At 48.0% G+C, this 20,177-nt stretch overlaps 1 protein-coding gene across 2 annotated transcripts in view; it reads left to right on the top strand.

The window, feature by feature from the left end:
* Positions 1–341: 341 nt before the first annotated feature.
* foxo3b (forkhead box O3b) overlaps positions 342–20,177 on the top strand; it is a 146,319-nt gene continuing 126,483 nt past the window's right edge. For both annotated transcript variants that reach the window (XM_038799211.1, XM_038799212.1), the window contains exon 1: positions 342–923. In XM_038799211.1, coding sequence (XP_038655139.1) covers positions 387–923 — 537 coding nt within the window. In that variant the 5' untranslated portion in view covers positions 342–386. The remainder of the gene's footprint in view (positions 924–20,177) is intronic.

Below are 20,177 nucleotides of genomic sequence, written 5' to 3'. Positions count from 1 at the left end.
GGCAGAGAAAGAGGAGGCCTCGGTGGAGAGTTGGGGGGAGGGGGGGGGTTAAGGGTTGGTTTTTAAGGGGGTGACAGCGGCCCCCCCTCCCCAATTGAGCGGGTTGGGAAAGGTGATGAGGCGGCAGCCCTGTGAGGGTGTGCAATCCCGGTGAGGGTGTTCAATAAAGAGCAGCGGACATTTAACCCCCCCCCCCCCCCCCCAAAGCCTGGGCACAGTAGAGGCCGGAGTTGGCAAAGCTCATCTCTTCCCCCTCTGGATGGCTACGAGTCAGCGACACCCGCTGCAGCTTTAATTGCCCCCCCCCCCCCCCGGACTGCACCCTGACCCCAGCGCCGCCCCGGTAACTCGCAGCCCCCCCCCACCCCGGGCCGAGGGAACCCATCATGACCGAAGGGGCTGCCCCAGCCACTGGGACCGTGGCGGACATCGACCCCGACTTCGAGCCGCAGAGCCGGCCCCGCTCCTGCACTTGGCCCTTGCCCCGGCCCGACTTCCCCGCCTCCTCTCCCCCGGGCAAGAATGAGGCTTCCGAGATGATCCCCGAGGAGGAGGAGGAGGAGGAAGAAGGGGACGACGAGGAGCCCGGCCCGCCGCTCGCCTCGGCCGGCGGGGGAGGAGACGGCTTGAAGGAGCAGCAGCCGCCGCCAGTGGCCGGGGCGAGCGGCCCCCGGGGAGCCCGCTCGCCGTCCTCGGGTCACTCTCCCGGCATTGGTACCGGGGGAGTGGCGGGGCCCCAGCAGCGGAAAACCTCGTCCCGCAGGAACGCCTGGGGCAACATGTCGTACGCGGATCTGATCACGAAAGCCATCGAGAGCTCTCCGGACAAGAGGCTCACCCTGTCCCAGATCTACGACTGGATGGTCCGCTCCGTGCCCTACTTCAAGGATAAGGGAGACAGCAACAGCTCGGCCGGCTGGAAGGTACAGTAATTAATCATTATTATAGTCAGCCGCTCTCAGCACTTTAATGCTGCTGCACTGTGCGTGCATCACAATCCGCTTGTTTTGCCAGAAACAAAACCCAGCACGGACCCAGTAAGTAAACTCAAACACAAATCGACCGGTGCCTCCTTCAAATGCCAGAACTGAGATTTCAACTCGGGATAGCTTGTTCCCGGAGCACCCGCGATTTGCAGGCAAACTCGTCCCGGGAGATGTGTCTGTGTGCTGATCTGGTATTTACTTCCATCAAGCTTGTCTTTTTTTTTGGTATGTTATACTTCGCTCTGAATTTGTAAGTGACAGTTTGGTTATATAGTGCACGGAAATAAGTAACTGTCTTGCATTTAATGCAACTTCGTTCACGACCTCAACGTACCCTCCCCCATCCTCGCTTATACAGTAAGTAGAGAAGGACTTTTGAAATGTTGCTCGTGTTAGAGAAACGGGGCAGCCAAATTGAGCGCAGAAAGGTCCTACAAACATGTAGAAAATTAGGTGTTTGGTTGAGGGATAAATACCGAGGAGCACTCCAATGCTCTGAGAAACGGTGCCGTATAGGTTGCCAACTTTTATGCCTACCTGCGAGGTCAGATCGCTTCTCAGTTTAATGCCTCACTCGAAAGGCAGCGCCTCCAACAGGAGAGCAGTTTCTCGGTACTGTACTTCAGCCGGGGTTTAGAGCTCAGCTTCTTCGAATGGGACTTCAAGTCAGAACCCTCTGACTTTTAGGGGAAAGTTACATGCTTTGGTTGAAAATTGCTGCATTGTAAGCATTTATTCATTTGCAGGTTATGGGCATTGCTGTGAAGGGCAGCATTAATTGCCCAACTCTATTTGTCCTTTTGAAGGTAGTGGTGAGCAGCTGCTTTGAATATAACTGTGGGGCTTATCGGGTCATTTCCAAGGGCAGTTGGGGGTTAACCTCATTGCTCTGGGTCTGGGGTGACACATAGGCCAAACCAAATTTAAAAACCGAAATATTGGGTACCTTTTAAGGACCTCAGGACTGGTAGTGAGACAAATAATTAACGTCATAGAATTTTTACAGAGCAGAAGGAGGCCATTCGGCCCATCGAGTCTGCACCGGCTCTTGGAAAGAACACCCTACCCAAGGTCAACACCTCCACCCTATCCCCATAACCCAGTAACCCCACCCAACACTAAGGGCAATTTTGGACACTAAGGGCAATTTATCATGGCTAATCCACCTAACCTGCACATCTTTGGACTGTGGGAGGAAACCGGAGCACCCGGAGGAAACCCACGCACACACGGGGAGGATGTGCAGACTCCGCACAGACAGTGACCCAAGCCGGAATCGAACCTGGGACCCTGGAGCTGTGAAGCGATTGTGCTATCCACAATGCTACCGTGCTGCCCAGATAGCTGTCATATAGCTGATTCCCTGTTAAATTCATGACTTAAAATGTAGCCATCAGCATTTCTAGGAGATGCTGCTGCATTTCCTATGAAGATATTGAAATGTTGTCTTCAGGAACATTTAGTCCATCAGGACGACCGTTGTCAACTGTTATTTCAATTGTCTGGCACAAGTACAGTTTCTGAGTATGGCAAACTTTAAAAAAAAAAGTTACATATATTCTGTGGCATTTGAATGAAGTAGGATTAGTACAGTTTAGTCTAGTGTGGTATTCTATTTAAAGATCGGACAATGAGAAGTACCACATGTAGCTGTGTTTATACTGATATCTTTAGATTGTTTTCGTGTGGTAAAACTACACACTCTTCAGAGATTTTAAAAAAAAAAAGCTTCATTTTTCTTGGCTCATGACCTTTTTTATAAAAATACTTTTATAAATAAATAAGACTTAAATTTATTCCTGCGTGCATGGTAGCACAGTGGTTAGCACAGTTTCTTCACAACTCCAGGGTCCCAGGTTTGATTCCCAGCTTGGGTCACTGTCTGCGAAGTCTGCACGTTCTCCCCGTGACTTTGTAGGTTTCCTCCGGGTGCTCCGGTTTCCTCCCACAGTCCAAAGATGTGTAGGTTAGGTGGGATGGCCATGCTAAATCGCCCTAGGTGTCCAAAAGGGTTGGGTGGGGTTACTGGGTTACGGGGTAGGGTGAAGGTGTGGGCTTAGGTAGGGTGCTCTTTCTAAGGGTCGATGCAGACTCGTTCAGCACTGTAAATTCTATGATGGTTGCTAGTATGTTTGTTAGTATTGATAAAATTGCTTGCTTGATTAAAACACTAGTATTAATTAAGGAATTATTAAAGTGGCAGTGAATATTTCAAATTTCACTGTTTTTAATGAAAAATCTGTAATAACAGGGGCAGCACGGTAGCACAGTGGGTGCAGCATGGTAGCACAGTGGTTAGCTCCATGGCTTCACAGCGCCAGGGTCCCAGGTTCGATTCCCCGCTGCTCTGGTTTCCTCCCAGAGTCCAAAGACGTGCAGGTTAGGTCGATTGGCCATGATAAATTGCCCTTGGTGACCAAAAAAAAAGGTTAGGAGGGGTTGTTGGGTTACGGGGATAGGGTAGAGGTGGGCTTAAGTGGGGCGTGCAGACTCGATGGGTTGAATGGCCTCCTTCTGCACTGTAAGTTCTGTGTTCAACAGTGGGATCTATGTATTTTGTATTCTGTGCAGTTTATCCAAATTAACCATATGCTGTTGAATCTGCGGGTGCTCTTCCTGCTGTACCATTACTCAAGGGTGTATCTTTGGCCCTCTGCTATTTCTCATCTGCACGTGGCCCTTCAGTGACAATTTCTGAAAGCACAGCATTAGTGTTCACCTGTATGCTGATGACACCCAGCTCGACCTCACCACCACCTTAGTTAACTCCTTCACTGCTGATAAATTACCAGTCTACTTGCATCCAGTATTGAACGGAAAACATTCCTTCAATTTAATTTTAAGACTGAAGTCATTGTCTACCTGTCCTACTTCAAACATCCCGACCTTTTGATTCCATTTGTCACCCTGGCAACTGTCTGAAACTAAACCAGACTGTTTACAACCTTTTTGTTACATTTGACCCCAAGAAGAGCTTCCAACCTCATGTGTGCGATCACTAAGTCTGTATATTTCCACTGTCTCTGTCTTAGCTCTTCTGCTTACTTAGACCCTCACTCTTGTCTTGTTACGTCTGGACTTGACTGTTCCAATTCTTGGTACTTCTCCACTGCTTCAAACTTGTCTCCCTCTATAAACTTGAGATCATCTCGAACTCTGCTATCTGTGTCTTAACTCTCACCCATCACCCCTGCACTCACTGACCTATGTTTGGTTCCCAATCAAGCAAACTCCTGATTATTAAAATTCTCATCATCGTTTTCAAATCCCTCTATGACCCACCTCTCCCCATCTCTGTAATCTCCTCCGGCCCCACAACCCTCCAAGGTATCTGTGTTCTAATTCAGGACTCGAGTATCCCTCCACCTTCGGCTACAATTACTTAGGCCCCAATCTCTGGAATGCCTTTCCTACACCCCTCTGTCACTCTACCCTGATTTCCTCCTTTAAGGCACTTAAAATTGACTTATTTGATCAGCTGATTTAATAACTCCTTGGTGTCATACATTGCTTTATAAAACTTCTGTGAATCTCCTTGGGATATTTTGTTGCATTCAAAGGAGCTATGTAAATATAATTATGGGTGGCATGGTGATTAGTACTGCTGCCTCACAGCACCAGGGAGCCGGGTTCAATTCCAGCCTTGGGTGGAATTTGCACTTTCTCCCATTTTGCACTTTCTCCCACATCTTTGTGGGTTTCCTCTGGCTTCTCCCCTCAGTCCAAAGATGTGCAAGTTAGGTGGGGTTACGAGGATAGGGCAGGGGAGTAGGCCTAGGCTGCGTGCTCTTTTGGAGGGTCGATGCAGACCCGATGGGTCGAATGACGTCTTTCTGCACTGTAGGACTTTTATGGTTCTATAAGTTCATAATAATCTTTTAGTGCCACAAGTAGGCTTATATTAACACTGCAATTAAGTTACTGTGAAAATCCCCTAGTTGCCACACTACGGCACCTGTTTGGGTACACTGAGGTAGAATTCGGAATGTCCAATTCACCTAACAGCATGTCTGTCGGGACTTGTGGGAGGAAACCAGAGCACCCGGAGGAAACCCACGCAGACACTGGGAGAACGTGCAGACTCCACACAGACAGTGACCCAAGTCGGAAATCAAACCTGGGTCCCAGGTGCTGTGAAGCAACAGTGCACTGCTGTGCTACTGTGCCATCCATAAGTTCAGTATTGTTCAGTTCAAGAATTTTGTCAGCTACAATAATTTTATGGGTTGCATAATAGGAATGCTGCTTTCTGGCACATGGTTTTAATGTTGTGGATTGTAGATTATTTTTGAACTGAGAAAATACTAAAATTGTTTCTAATGATGAGCAATGAGATTTTCCAAATTGTTTAGGAAGTTGGGTGTGTTAAATAGTACTATTAACGTAGAAATAAAATCAGGCATGAGGAGTTCAATCGAGCTTAAGGAGGGGTGATCAAACACTTGGTTAGAAGTGTGTTCCAAGGAGCATATTACATACAACATAGAAGCAGGGGGAGGCCATTTGGCCCTTCGTGCCTGCCCCACCATTCATTATGATGGTCGCTGATCTTAATTGAAGCAGGCAAAGGTTTAATTTGGAAATTAAGCAGCTGAAAGCCAATAGGGATTGCTGGAAATGCACCCAAGGCCAATCAGCCAATCAAAGGAATCGTCTATTAGTGTGTAGTTCTAAGCTATTACTGTACCAGCCTCCCCGAACAGGTGCCGGAATGTGGCGACTAGAGGCTTTTCACAGTAACTTCATTTGAAGCCTACTTGTGACAATAAGCGATTTTCATTTCATGGGGAAGAGATGTATGATCAAGGATGGTTATGTTTATGAATTGGAAGCCAGTGTAGGTTGGTGCGGACCATGTAATAGGTGAGCAAGTCTTATTCTGCCTAAATCTGATGAGCATGAAGTGAGGGTGATGTAAAGCTTAGAGTCAGAAGCCTTACATTTGTAACTCAACATAGAACGCAAGTGACCTCAAAAGGCAGATTTTCATGAATAAAGTGATTAGGGTCAGACTGTGTGAGGAAAAACTTTGAGGTTGAGGAGACAGTGGGAGAGACATGGCCTGGGAAATTGAGATGATATGAGTCATAGGAAGATGGCACTTTCTATAGGCAGAACAACAGTGTCTGAAGAGAAGAAACCCTTTATAATGGGTGCTAGGGCGAGAAGCTGAGTGGTCTGAAGTTTATTGGGAATAGGATTGAATGGGCAAGTCTTAAGTCAGTTGAGCTGAGAGGACAGAAAAGAAGCAAGCTATTGGGGTGGTTTGGGGCTAGGATGGCAATAAGTGCGTTTAGTGGCAGGAAGAACCATTGGTGGGTGAATACACTTGAAGACAAATTCTACCTCGTACACCATTAGAGATGGGGAGTGGTTAGGAGAGAGGGTAAGGAGTAGTAGATGTGCCTCATTTTTATTCTACTATTATTCTGGCAAGCAAAGGTAATTTGACAGGAAACCTTGATTTGGTGGAGCTTGGTGTGGGCAAGTCCGATCTGGTGATAGATCGTTAAGTTATGTCTGCCAACGTTTTGAAGTTTGTATCCCTTGGACTTCAAAGTGCAAAGATGGAGGCTGCACTGGAAGTATTGCCAAGGTGGGCACAACGTTTTCATTGGGAACACGAGTATTATTGGTGGAGGTGTGAACATAGAACACTACAGCGCAGTACGGGCCCTTCGGCCCTCGATGTTGCGCCGACCTGTGAAACCATCTGAAGCCTCTCTGACCTACACTATTCCATTTTCATCCATATGTCTATCCAGTGACCACTTAAATGCCCTTAAAGTTGGCGAGTCTACTACTATTGCAGGCAGGGCGTTCCACACCCCTACTACTCTCTGAGTAAAGAAACTGCCTCTGACATCTGTCCTATATCTATCACCCCTCAATTTAAAGCTATGTCCCCTCGTGTTGGTCATCACCATCCGAGGAAAAAGACTCTCACTGTCCACCTTATCTAACCCTCTGACTATCTTATATGTCTCTATTAAGTCACCTCTCAGCCTTCTCCTCTCTAACGAAAACAACCTCAATTCCCTGAGCCTTTCCTCGTAAGACCTTCCCTCCATACCAGGCAACATCCTAGTAAATCTCCTCTGAACCCTTTCCAAAGCTTCCACATCCTTCCTATAATGTGGTGACCAGAACTGCACGCAGTACTCCAGGTGTGGCCGCACCAGAGTTATGTACAGCTGCAGCATGACCTTGTGGTTCCGAAACTCAATCCCCCTGCTTATAAAGGCTAGCACACCGTATGCCTTCTTAACAGCCCTATTAACCTGGGTGGCAACTTTCAGGGATTTATGTACCTGGATGCCGAGATATCTCTGTTCATCTACACTACCAAGAATCTTGCCATTAGCCCAGTACTCTGCATTCCTGTTACTCCTTCCAAAGTGAACCACCTCACTTTTCTGCATTAAACTCCATCTGCCTCCTCTCAGCCCAGCTCTGCAGCTTATCTATGTCCCTCTGTACCTTATAACATCCTTCAGCACTATCCACAACTCCACCGACCTTCGTGTCATCTGCAAATTTACTAACCCATCCTTCTACACCCTCTTCCAGGTCATTTATAAAAATGACAAACAGCAGTGGCCCCAAAACAGATCCTTGCGGTACACCACTAGTAACTGAACTCCAGGATGAACATTTGCCATCAACCACCACCCTCTATCTTCTTTCAGCTAGCCAATTACTGATCCAAACCGCTAAATCACCTTCAATTCCATACTTCCTTATTTTCTGCAATAGCCTACCGTGGGGAACCTTATCAAATGCCTTACTGAAATCCATATACACCACATCAACAGCTTTACCCTGATCCACCTGTTTGGTCACCTTCTCAAAAAACTCAATAAGGTTTGTGCGACATGACCTACCCTTCACAAAACCGTGTTGAGTATCGCTAATCAACTTGTTCTTTTCAAGATGATTATAAACCCTATCTCTTATAACCTTTTCCAACATTTTACCCACAACCGAAGTAAGGCTCACAGGTCTATAATTACCAGGGTTGTCTCTACTCCCCTTCTTGAACAAGGGGACAACATTTGCTATCCTCCAGTCTTCCGGCACTATTCCTGTCGACAAAGACGACATAAAGATCAAGGACAAAGGCTCTGCAATCTCCTCCCTGGCTTCCCAGAGAATCTTAGGATAAATCCCATCTGGCCCAGGGGACTTATCTATTTTGACATTTTCTAAAATTGCTAACACCTCCTTTTGAACCTCAAAAGTGTTTGAATAAATAGGTACTGAGGTAACGTAACAAATGGAGTACTAAAACCTGACAGATTTGATTCTGTGTGGTTGTGTGATTTGGGGTGTTGGTGTTTGTTTGCAGGATATAAAGGATGGAGATTTGTGGTATTATGTGGTGAGAACCACAAAGGTGGAAATGACCTTGCAGGTCTTCAACTCCCAGATAATGGCATGGTTGAGGGGATGGCTGTGAAAAGGAGAGATTTAGACCATGAGAGGTCAGTCAATTGGGTGGAGGGGTTAGGGGATCTGAAATACAGTTTAAAGTAATTTTAGGATAGTGCCTTCACTTGAATTCACTCCCTAAATGCTGTCACATGTGGTACTATTTGCAGAAGAGCAGGTAGATTCACTTGCCCTAGCAACCCAACATTTAACCCTTGATGAGATGAGACTGATTATCTCATAAATGATCTTATTTCAGTTTGTGGGTGCCCTGTTGTATGGTGCCTTGTTTCTCCATGTTGTAGCAGTGACTGTTGTTGATGGGATGTCACAAAACACTTGATGGCCTGAGATTGTGAAAGCCACTATAAAATAAAAGGGTAATAATTTTTGTTCTTTAACCCACCACCTCCTTTTCAGACTTCTTCTTTGTCCAAGCTTTTAGTCACCCCTCCTAAACTCCCCACCTTGGTGTGTTGATTTATGCCAGATTATGCTTCTGGCAAGTATCTTGGATATTTTTCTACACTTTACCCAATATAAATGAAAGCTGTTGAAGTCGATGAATGGTTGCAACCTTTGGGCGAACCCCATACAGATCCCCTCAAGGCGAACTTAATTTTTTCCATACCCAGAAAACGTGACATGTCCAAAAGCCATAGTTCGGTCTTCGAGGGTTTTGAGTCCCTCCATGCCAACAGTATTCGCCGCCGGGCTATTGGGGAAGCAAAGGCCAGAACATCGGCCTCTTTCTCCCCCTGGACTCCCAGGTCTTCCGAAACCCCAAAAATTGCCACCTCTGGACTCATCACCACCCTTGTTTTCAGCACCCGGGCCATGATCCCTGCAAATCCCTCCCAGTACCCTCTAAACTTAGGACATGCCCAAAACATGTGAACGTGGTTCGCTGGTCCTCCCGCGTATCTAGCGCACTTGTCCTCTACCCCAAAGAATTTGCTCATCCGAGCTACCGTCATGTGGGCCCGGTGAACGACCTTAAATTGAATCAGGCCGAGCCTGGCACATGTTGCGGTTGAGTTTACCCTACTCGGGGCTTCTGCCCACAGCCCGTCCTCCATCTCCCTGCCAAGTCCCTCCTCCCATTTGAGTTCCTCCATCTGGGACTTTCTCCCCCTTCATGAGCACCGTGTAAATATCTGAGACTCTACCCTCTCCTCCTTCTCCTCTCGAGACTATTCTGTCCTGGATCCCTATTGGTGGGAGGCGTGGGAAGGCTGGGACCTGTCTGCATACAAAGTCCCGCATCTGTAAGTACCTAAAGTAATTTCCCCATACCAGCCCAAATTTCTCCTCCAAGCCCCTCAAACACGCAGAGCTCCCATCCAGGAACATATCGCCCACCCTCCTCACCCCTGCCCACTGCCATGTTCGAAACCCTCCATCCATGTTCCCAGGGGCGAATCGATGGTTATCACATATTGGAACCCAGACAGACGCACCTACCTCCCCTAAATGCTTCCGCCACTGGCCCTATATCCGCAGGGCCGCCCCCACTACCGGGCTGGTTGAGTACCTGGCCGGCGACAGTGGTAGGTGAGCTGTGACCAGGGCTGCCAAACTGGTGCCCCTGCACGAAGCCGCCTCCACCCGCTCCCAAATAGACCCCGTACCCACCATCCACTTCCTTATCATGGCTATGTTAGCTGTCCAGTAGTAGTTGATCAGACTCTGCAATGCCAGCCCTCCCTCGCTGCGGCTCCTTTCAAACATCGCCTTCTTCACCCGTGGGGATTTTCCTGCCCAGACAAAGCTCATGATGATTTTGCCAGTCCTTTTGAAGAAGGATTGTGGGATAAAGATCGGGAGGCACTGGAAGATGAACAGGAATCTAGGGAGGATTGACATCTTTACAGTCTGCACCCTCCCCACCAGTGACAGCGGGAGTGCATCCCATCTCTGAAACTCCCTCTTCATTTGTTCCACCACTCTAGTCAAATTTAACTTGTGCAACCTGCCTCAGTTTCGTGCCAGCTGTATCCCCAAGTACTGGAAATTTTCCTCAACCAGCCTAAATGGCAGCTCCTTCAGTCTATTCTCCTGACCCCTTGCCTGCACCTCAAACATCTCACTCTTGGCTATATGTAATTTGTACCCTGAAAACCGGCCGAACTTCCTCAATGTTTCCAGTATATTTTCCATCCCGGCCAGTGGGTCCGACACGTACAGGAGAAGCTCGTCCGCATAGAGTGAGACCCTATGTTCCCTTCCACGCCATCGCAGCTCTCAACGCAATCGCCAACGGCTCTATGGCCAGCGCGAACAGCAACGGGGAGAGTGGGTATCCCTGTCTGGTCCTGCGATGTAGTGAGAAAGAATCTGACATTATCCTGTTCGTCCTAACGCTAGCTTTTGGGGCCTGGTACAATAGTCTGACCCAATTAACCAGTCCCTCCCCGAACCCAAACTGTCTAAGCACCTCCCACAAATAGCCCCACTCCACCCGGTCGAAGGCCTTCTCGGTGTCCATTGCCACCACTACCTCCACCTCCTTGCCCATCGGGGGCATCATGATCACAATGATCACATTAAGCAATCTTCTCAAGTTAGCTGTCAGCAGACTGCCTTTCACAAACCATGTCTGATCGTCCCCAATCACCTCCAGCACAAAGTCCTCAATTCTAATCGCCAGGATGTTGGCCAGGAGCTTGGCATCCACATTGATCAGGGAGATTGGCCTGTATAACCCGCAGGATTCCGGGTCCTTGTCCTGCTTCAATATCAGCGAGATGGTGGCTTGCGACATCGGCGGCGGCAGGGTCCCTCTGTCCCTTGCCTCATTAAAAACCTTAGTCCGGACCGGTCCCACTATCTCCGAGAACATCTTGTAAAACTCTACTGGGTATCCATCCGGCCCCGGGGCTTTCCCTGACTGCATGGCCTTTAGGCCCCCCAATACCTCCTCCGCTCTAAACGGGGCCCCCAGCCCGTCCACTAGTCCCCTGCCTACTTTTGGGAAGGTTAGTTCGTCCAGGAACCTTTTCATCTCCTCAGGCTATTCCAGGGGTTCTGAAGTGTACAGCTTACTATAGAAGTCCTGAAATACCTTATTCAGTCCTGCCGGGTCCTCCACTCTGCTCCCCACCCCATCAACCACTCTACTTATTTCCCTGGCTGCCTCCCTCTTCCCAAGTTGCTGCGCTAGCAATCTGCTGGCCTTCTCCTCATGCTCATACACCACTCCCCTCGCCTTCCTAAGTTGTTCCATGGCCCTATGCGTGGATAGCACCCCCAATTCCGCCAGCAATCTCTGTCTCTCCCTGAGTAGGTCCTCCCCCGGGGACCCCGCATGCTCCTTGTCTATCCGGTAAATTGCCCCAACCAATCTGTCCATTTCTGCTCTGTCCGCCCTGACCCTGTGAGCCCGAATTGAGATCAGCTCCCCCCTCACGACTGCCTTCAGCGCCTCCCACAGGGTCGCTGCTGAAACCTCCCCCGTATCGTTTACCTGCAAGTAATTTTGCATACACTTCCGAAGTCTCACACGTATCTCCTCCTCTGACAACAATCCTACGTCTAACCTCCATTGCAGGTGTTGGTAATTCCCCCCCCCCCCCCCCCGACCTGCAGGTCCACCCAGTGCGGGGCATGGTCCGAGATAGTGATTGCCGAATATTCCGTATTCTTTACCTCCCCTACACAGTCCCTGCTCAAGATTTTTAAAAAATCAATCCTAGAATATACTTGAGGAACATGTGAGTAAAACGCGTAGCCCCTTCCTGTCGGCTGTCTGGCTCTCCATGGGTCCACTGTCCCCATTTGCTCCATGAACCCTTTCAGCTCCCTTGCCATTGCTGGGAGTCTACCCGTTCTGGGACAGCCCCGGGTCAAGGTAAAGTGTGCCCCCCCCCATTATCAACTTGCGTGAGTCTAGGTCCGGGATCTTCCCCAGCACTCTTTGACAAAGTCAACGTCGTCCCAGTTCGGAGCATATGTGTTCACCAGCACCACTCTTCTCCCCTCCAGTTTGCCCCTTACCATAAGGAAACTGCCCCCGCCGTCTGCGACTACGCCCTCAGCCTCAAATTGAACCCGCTTATTGATCATAATTGCTACCCCCCCTGGATTTAGAATCCAAGTCCGAGTGGCCACCTCCACACCCGACCACCTTTCCATTACCTACTTCAGATCCCCCCACGTCAGCAGAATAACTCTTTCTCCCCCGACTCCCTTGACTAGCCAGTCTGCTAGCCCGGTGACTCATCGCTCTGGCACCCACTTGTCTCACTCCCATTGTTTCCCTGATCTCATCTCCCCACTCCCCAACACACCATCCTCCACTCCAACCCACTGGAGCAGTCTCACTAAGATGGGAAAGATCAGACAAGATGTAAACATCAAACAGCACCGCGAGGCTGCTCCAGAAACAATACAGTTCCAGCTGTGTACACAAAAAAGTGTTAACCCACGTCCCTTTTATGAGCATTAATAAAATAACACCGCAATAACCCAATACCCGTACATCACCCATCTGAAACAAACATAAAAACCATAGACGTAAATGAAGCGAAAGCCCCCAGCCAACATCTTTAATCCCCACTGCTGACCGGCCACCTTTTTGTTACAATACAGGCTCCAGCGCACTCGGAGCCCAACAAAAGGTACCCACCACATGGCACCTTTAAAACAGTAAACAGTCGACCAGCAGTCCAGGCACAGTAGGCAATCCTTCAAATGGTAATTCTCAGACCCTAGCTTGCGTCCGTGGGTCCTTTTTTCGAGACCAGCCCCTGATCCCTTGCAAAGTCCATCGCTTCTTTGGGCTCGGAGAAGTAGTGTTGTTGGCCCTGATACGTAACCCAAAGACGGGCCGGGAAGAGCAGACCAAACTTCGCGTGCTTTTTGAATAACACCTCCTTAACTTGTTTAAGGCTGCTCGCCGCCTGGCCACCACCTGGCTTAGGTCCTGGTAAATACGAAGAACACTGTTATTCCACGGGCTGCTCTTAGCATTCTTTGCCCACCGCAGCACCTGCTCCTTCTCCACAAACCTGTGGAACCTAATCACCATCGGACGGGGGGGACCCCCCGGACGCACCTGTCTCGCCTGTACTCTGTGTGCCCCCTCCAGCTCCGGCGGTTGCGGAAAGGCTTCAGCCCCCATCAGCTGCATCAATGGGTCCGCCACAAACGCTGTGGCATCAGCTCCCTCAGTCCTCTGCGGGAGGCCGACCATCCTCAGATTTTGTCTACGAGCTCTATTTTACAGCTCCTATACTCTGTCCAGCAGTCTTCTCTGTCTCTACTTCAACCCGTCGACTTCTAGCGCAGCAATCGTCTGTGCATCCGCCTGCTCCTCCACCGCCTCTCCCAGCTCCTTAACTTTTTCGTCCTGGGCATCCAGTCTCTGGTTCAGCTGATCGACTGCCTTCTGAAGTGGGTCCAAGTTATCCCGCTTCAACGACTCAAAACTGTTTTTAATCACCTGCAGCATGTTTTCCAGAGCTTGCTGGATCGTGAGGTCCGTAGGTCCGCCATCTTGGCTCCCGGGTCAGCTTCCCCTGCACCTTGCCTTTGCCTCTCCTGTTTTCACTGCTTTCTGCCCTCCTGCGGTTCCATGCAGCTCTGCTCGCTCCTCCGCACCTCCGTGGCCGTCCTTTCAGCGCTCCATAGTCCCGCAAAACCGGGGAACCAGTTCCTCAAATCCCACCGGAGTGAGAGCCCCCAAATGTGCGGCTCACTCACTCGTTGCCGCCACCGGAAGTCTCGTTTCATGAATATTTTAATGCAGAAGCTGGAGGAGGATATCCAGTGACCCAGTTGATATAAAAAAAATATATACAACCTGTCATGAGTAATCGAATGGGTGTGCATTCTCAGGATCCCTGCACATGTTTGCTTAAATGTTCTGAAATACGGTGACAAAGCAGTCTACTGTTTCAACATCATTCTTGATGGAGAGGGACTAGAAACGCTTAATGAAAAGGTGTCTCAACATAAGCCTTGTACTCGCACTGTAAAATTAAGATTAACTGTGAGTATAGCTCTGTGCTGGTTGTGGCTTGGCTTCAGCTCTTTAAATGATGTTGTTAACTTTGGAGTAGATTGGCAAAGGGGCCATGATCAGCACAATATTTTGTCAGATGTAATTGATGTGGCTTCAGTCATAGTAGATGATGTAATCTGTATTTTTATAATCCTATTGCGGAATGCAGTTTCTTATCTACTCTCACTGTTGTATTTGAAGAATACAATTGTCTAACTATATAATTGGAGTTTTGCAAAAGTTTAGATATATTGCTAAGCTGATCTTGGTGGTAACATTGAACCATTGGGGATCCAGCTGGGAAATATCACCAGTTGAAATCCAACCTTCACCTTTGTAAACCTCTATCACTGAATGTTAATACAAGAAACATGTATCACTGTAAGAACCTGAACTGACCAGTACCATAGGCGAGTTTGATACTGGGTCAGCAGATTTTTGGCTGAAGCAGTTTTTTGGCTGGGATGTTGAAATGTATTTGTGTGGAGACACAATTTTGTTGGGAATAACTAAGAATTTTAGAAATGTGAATTGTTATGAGGGAGCATACCGCTCTAACCACCAGCTTGAAAACTAGTTAATTATACTTAACTGATGCCGTTTGCTCAGCCTGTTAACTTGTTCACAGTAGAGTGGAGCCGAAGGGCCACAGCATATTTTACTTTAAATCTATACGCATTTTGGATAAATGAAGTAAATGCACCCAGGCAAATGTTGTACAATTCCCACAGAGTGGCACGCCAATATTACCAAGTGCTTTTTGCTTAGGAACAGTATTAAAGGTACACTACATATTCAGTAGACCTGGTCTGGAGGGCAGCAGAGAAACCCAATCTTCTCTTGGAGTGTAACTAATGGTGTTTTGAACCAAGTTTATATTTAAAAAAAAAAAAAAAAATACATGTTTGGTTTGGATCTCCTGAGTAGTTTTAAATCATGGCCCCTACTATCAACATCCTGAGGGTTAACATTGACCAGAAACTGAACTGGAGTAACCATATAAATACAAGAGCAAGTCAGAGGCTGGGAATTCTGTGGTGCGTAATTCACCTCTTGACACCCCAAGCACATTCACAATCTAAAAAGAACAAGGTGGGTGTGCGATTGGACACACTTCATTTGTCTGAATTAGTGCAGCTCCAGAAACACTCAAGCAGCCCACCATTCAGGACAAAGCAGCCCATTTAATTAACACCCGATCCATCACCTTAAGCATTCACTCCCTCCACCGACGCAGTGTACCATCCACAGATGCAGATGATACTAAGATTGGGGGTGTTGAAGATAGCAAGGAGGACATCCAGAGAATACAGCAAATATAGATAGATTGGAGAGTTGGGCAGAGAAATAGCAGATGGAGTTCAATCCAGGCAAATGCGAGGTGATGCATTTTGGAAGATGTAATTCAAGAACGGACTATATGGTCAATGGAAGAGTCCTGGGGAATACTGATGTACAGTGAGATCTGGGAGTTCAGGTCCATTGTACCCTGAAGGCGGCAACGCAGGCCGATAGAGTGGTCAAGAAGGAATACAGCATGCTTGCCTTCATCAGACGGGGTATTGAGTACAAGAGTCGGCAGGTCATGCTACAGGTGTATAGGACTTTGGTTAGGCCACATTTGGAATACTGCGTGCAGTTCTGGTCGCCACATTACCAGAAGGATATGGATGCTTTAGAGAGGGTGCAGAGGAGGTTCACCAGGATGTTGCCTGGTATGGAGGGTGCTAGCTATGAAGAAAGTTTGAATAGATTAGGTTTGTTTTCGTTGGAAAGACGGAGGTTGAGGGGGGACCTGATTGAGGTCCACAGAGGTATGGACAGGGTGGATAGCAACAAGCTTTTTCCAAGAGTGGGGGTGTCAATTACAAGGGGTCACGATTTCAAGGTGAGAGGGTGAAAGTTTAAGGGAGATGTGCGTGGAAAGTTTTTTACACAGAGGGTGCCTGGAACGCTTTGCCAGCGGAGGTGGTAGAGGCAGGCACAATAGTATCATTTAAGATGCATCTGGACAGATATATGAACGGGCGGGGAACAGAGGGAAGTAGATCCTTGGAAAATAGGCGACAGGTTTAGATCAAGGATCTGGATCGGCACAGGCTGGGAGGGCTGAAGGGCCTGTTCCTGTGTTGTAATTTTCTTTGTTCTTTGTTCTACAAGCTGTACTGCAGCAATTCAGAAAGACTCCTTCGACAACACCTTCCAAACCCACCTCTACCATCTAAAATGACAAGGGCAGAAGATGCATTGGAACACCACCATCTGCAAGTTCCTCTCCAAGCCACACCCCATCCTGATTTTTTTTTAATAAACAATTTTATTGAGGTAGTTTTTGGCTTTATAAACAGTTACAGACATCATCAGAAAGAAAGCAAAAAAGGAAAAAATGTGCAAACATCCACGTACTTTCAATACTTCCATCGTAACATATTGCACAAGCCCGCTCCCCTCCCACCGGTACTACCCGCCATATTTTCCCCTCTACTCTACTCTACCCCCCCCTTCCCCACCCCCTTGCTGACGCTCACTCTTCCGTAAAGAAGTCAATAAATGGTTGCCACCTCCGGGTGAACCCCTGCACAGATCCCCTCAAGGCGAACTTAATTTTTTCTATCCCCAGGAAACTCGACATGTCCGCAAGCCACCACTCAGTCTTCGGGGGCTTTGAGTCCCTCCACGCCAATAATATTCGTCGCTGGGCTGTCAGGGAAGCAAAGGCCAACACATCGGCCTCTTTCTCCCCCTGGACGCCCGGGTCTTCCGAAACCCCAAAAATTGCCACCCCTGGACTCATCACCACCCTTGTTTTTAGCACCTGGGACATGACCCCCGCAAATCCCTCCCAGTACCCCCTCAGCTTAGGGCATGCCCAAAACATGTGAACATGGTTCGCTGGTCCTCCCGCGCACCTAGCGCATTTGTCCCCCTCCCGAAAAATTTGCTCATCCGAGCCACCGTCATATGGGCCCGGTGAACGACCTTAAATTGGATCAGCCCGAGCCTAGCACATGTCGCGGTCGAATTTACCCTACTCAGGGCCTCTGCCCACAGCCCATCCTCCATTTCCCCGCCTAGCTCCTCCTCCCATTTAAGTTTCAGTTCCTCTGTCTGGGACCCTTCCTCCCTCATGAGCACCTTATATATACCTGAGACTCTGCCCTCCCCTTCTTCCCTCCTAGAGACTATTCTGTCGAGGATCCCCATTGGCGGGAGGCGCGGGAAAGATGGGACCTGTCTACGAACAAAGTCCCGCAACTGTAGGTATCTAAAATCATTTCCCCTTACCAACCCAAATTTCTCCTCCAAGCTCCTCAAACTCGCGAAGCTCCCTTCCAGGAACATATCACCCACTCTTCCCGCCCCTGCTCGCCGCCATACTCGGAACCCCCCATCCATACTGCCGGGGGCAAACCGATGGTTGTCGCAGATTGGCGCCCAGACAGACGCCCCCATCTCCCCCACATACCTCCTCCACTGGCCCCATATCCGCAGGGTCGCCACCACTACCGGGCTGGTGGTGTACTTGGCCGGCGGTAGCGGTAGAGGAGCCGTGACCAGGGCTGCCAAGCTGGAGCCCCTGCACGAAGCCGCCTCCACCCGCTCCCAAATAGACTCCCCATCCTGATTTAGAACTATATGATCCTTCACTGTCACTGGTCAATATTCTGAAACTCCCTTCCTCGCTGCACTCTGGGGTTTCCTGCAACATATGAACTGCAGCGATTCAAGAAGGCGGCTCACCACCACCTTCTTGAGCAATTGGGAATGGGCAATAAATGCTGGCTGTGCTAGTGCCGCCCACGCCCTATAAACAAATTTAACCAAAAAAATCCTCACATTGCCATTTAAGCCAATAGACCAACTGTGCTTCAAGAGGAAGAGCACAGGAGAGCATGTCAAGTGCAACGTCAGAAATACCTAAAAATAAGGTAACATCCCATTGAAGGTACAACACAGAACTATATGAACACTGAACAGCAAAGGCAGCATTGCCATAGGCAGAACTGAGCGATCTGACAACCAGTGGATCAGATCAAAGCTCTGCCATCCTACCATATCCATTTGTGAATGATAGTAGACAATTAAGCAACTAATTGCAAGACGAGGCAGCTCCAAATACATCCTCATCCCCGATGATGGGGGAACCCAAGACTCAATGCTGCAGGCAAGGCTGAAGTATTCGCCACAATCTACAGCTAGTGGCAACTGGATGATCCATCTCTGTCTCTTGAGGATGCTATCATCGCAGATTCCAGTCCTCAGACAATTAAGTTCTCTTGTGATGTCAAATGGCGAAAGGTACTGGATACCGCAAAAGCTAGGGACCTGAACAAATTCCAGGTATAGTACAGATGGCTTGTGTTCCAGAACTTGCCAAACCTTATCCATTCTGTTCCACTCCAGCTACATCACGGGCATTTCCTGACCAATGTTGAAAATTGCCCAGGTATTTTTTGTTTGCTAAATGTAGGACAAATCAATCTGGTCAATTATAGCCTCATTAGTCTACTCTTCTAATGGAAGATTTCTTGACTGCTAGCACTTACTCAGCAACAATCTGCTCAGTTTGGGTTCCTTCAACACCACTCCACTCCAGGCCTCATTACAGTTTTGGTCCAAATGTGGACAAGAGTTTGAAGTTCAGAGTTGAGGTAGGAGTGACTGTCCTTGGCCTCAAAGCAGTATTTTGACCAAATGTGACATCAAGGAGCCCGATCAAAATTGAAGTCAATGTGAAGATATGGGATAGATTCCACTGGCTGGAGTTGTACCTGTTATGACCAGGTGAGAAGGGGTGAACTGGCTCCCTTGTATTTGACATCTTTGGTTGATCACAACAAATGTTTGTATTTTATGAGGATATGTCCTTTTCCAAATCTGAATGTATTTAACTGCTTGAGCAGTAATAATAATCTGTTATGAGCCAGGGTTTAGAGAACCCCAAAGGGTATCATGGCGTTTGCCTGACCCATAATCTTTAATAGATTGTGGTATGGGGAGCACACGGCCCACTCTACAGGTGTTGAACTGCAGAAATGGAAAAGTATTTTTTTAAAGCAAAACAATGTTCATTCTATGAACTTAAGTTAACCTTTTTAAAACATAGTGAACATCTTAGCAGCCATTAATTCAAATACAACCCCCAAAGAATACAACACTAAGTAATCCTTAATCAATTCCCAAACAACATTCAGAAGACAAAAGACCCTTTCAACACACAGATCAGATTTAAATTCACTATTGAGAACAGTTACCACGTTGAAATCAGCAAATGAACATTCATAAGCTTACAGAGATTCATACACACCCTGCTGTGATTTCAACTTCTCCAAATCTAAAACGAAACCAAACTCACCCTGCAGCAAAAAGCCTAAAGCGAAAGTAAAAAGCTGACAGCCCAGCTCCACCCACTCTCTGACATCACTGCAGTAATAAACACCTATTTCTTAAAGGTACTCTCACTACAGATATTTATATACCCACCTATTTATAAACACCCATTTCTTAAAGTTACCACCATGCCACCCCCATGGGAGACTGTTTGAGAAGGTTAAAACACATAAAATTCATGGAAACCCGTCGAGATGGATCCATATAGATGAGAACGTGGGGAATGATGAACAAGTTTGCAGATGACACCAACGTTGGTAGGGTGGTTACGGGTGAAGATATAGATGGGTTGGTCAGATGGGCAGAGCAGTGGTAGATGATATTTAACTCTGATAAGTGCAAGGTGATGTTCTTTGGAAGAAGAA

This window comes from Scyliorhinus canicula, chromosome 6, assembly GCF_902713615.1.
Source record: "Scyliorhinus canicula chromosome 6, sScyCan1.1, whole genome shotgun sequence".
Lineage (NCBI taxonomy): Eukaryota > Metazoa > Chordata > Chondrichthyes > Carcharhiniformes > Scyliorhinidae > Scyliorhinus > Scyliorhinus canicula.
Note: the sequence above shows the minus strand (reverse complement) of the source record. Positions and strands in the feature narration are given on the sequence as shown.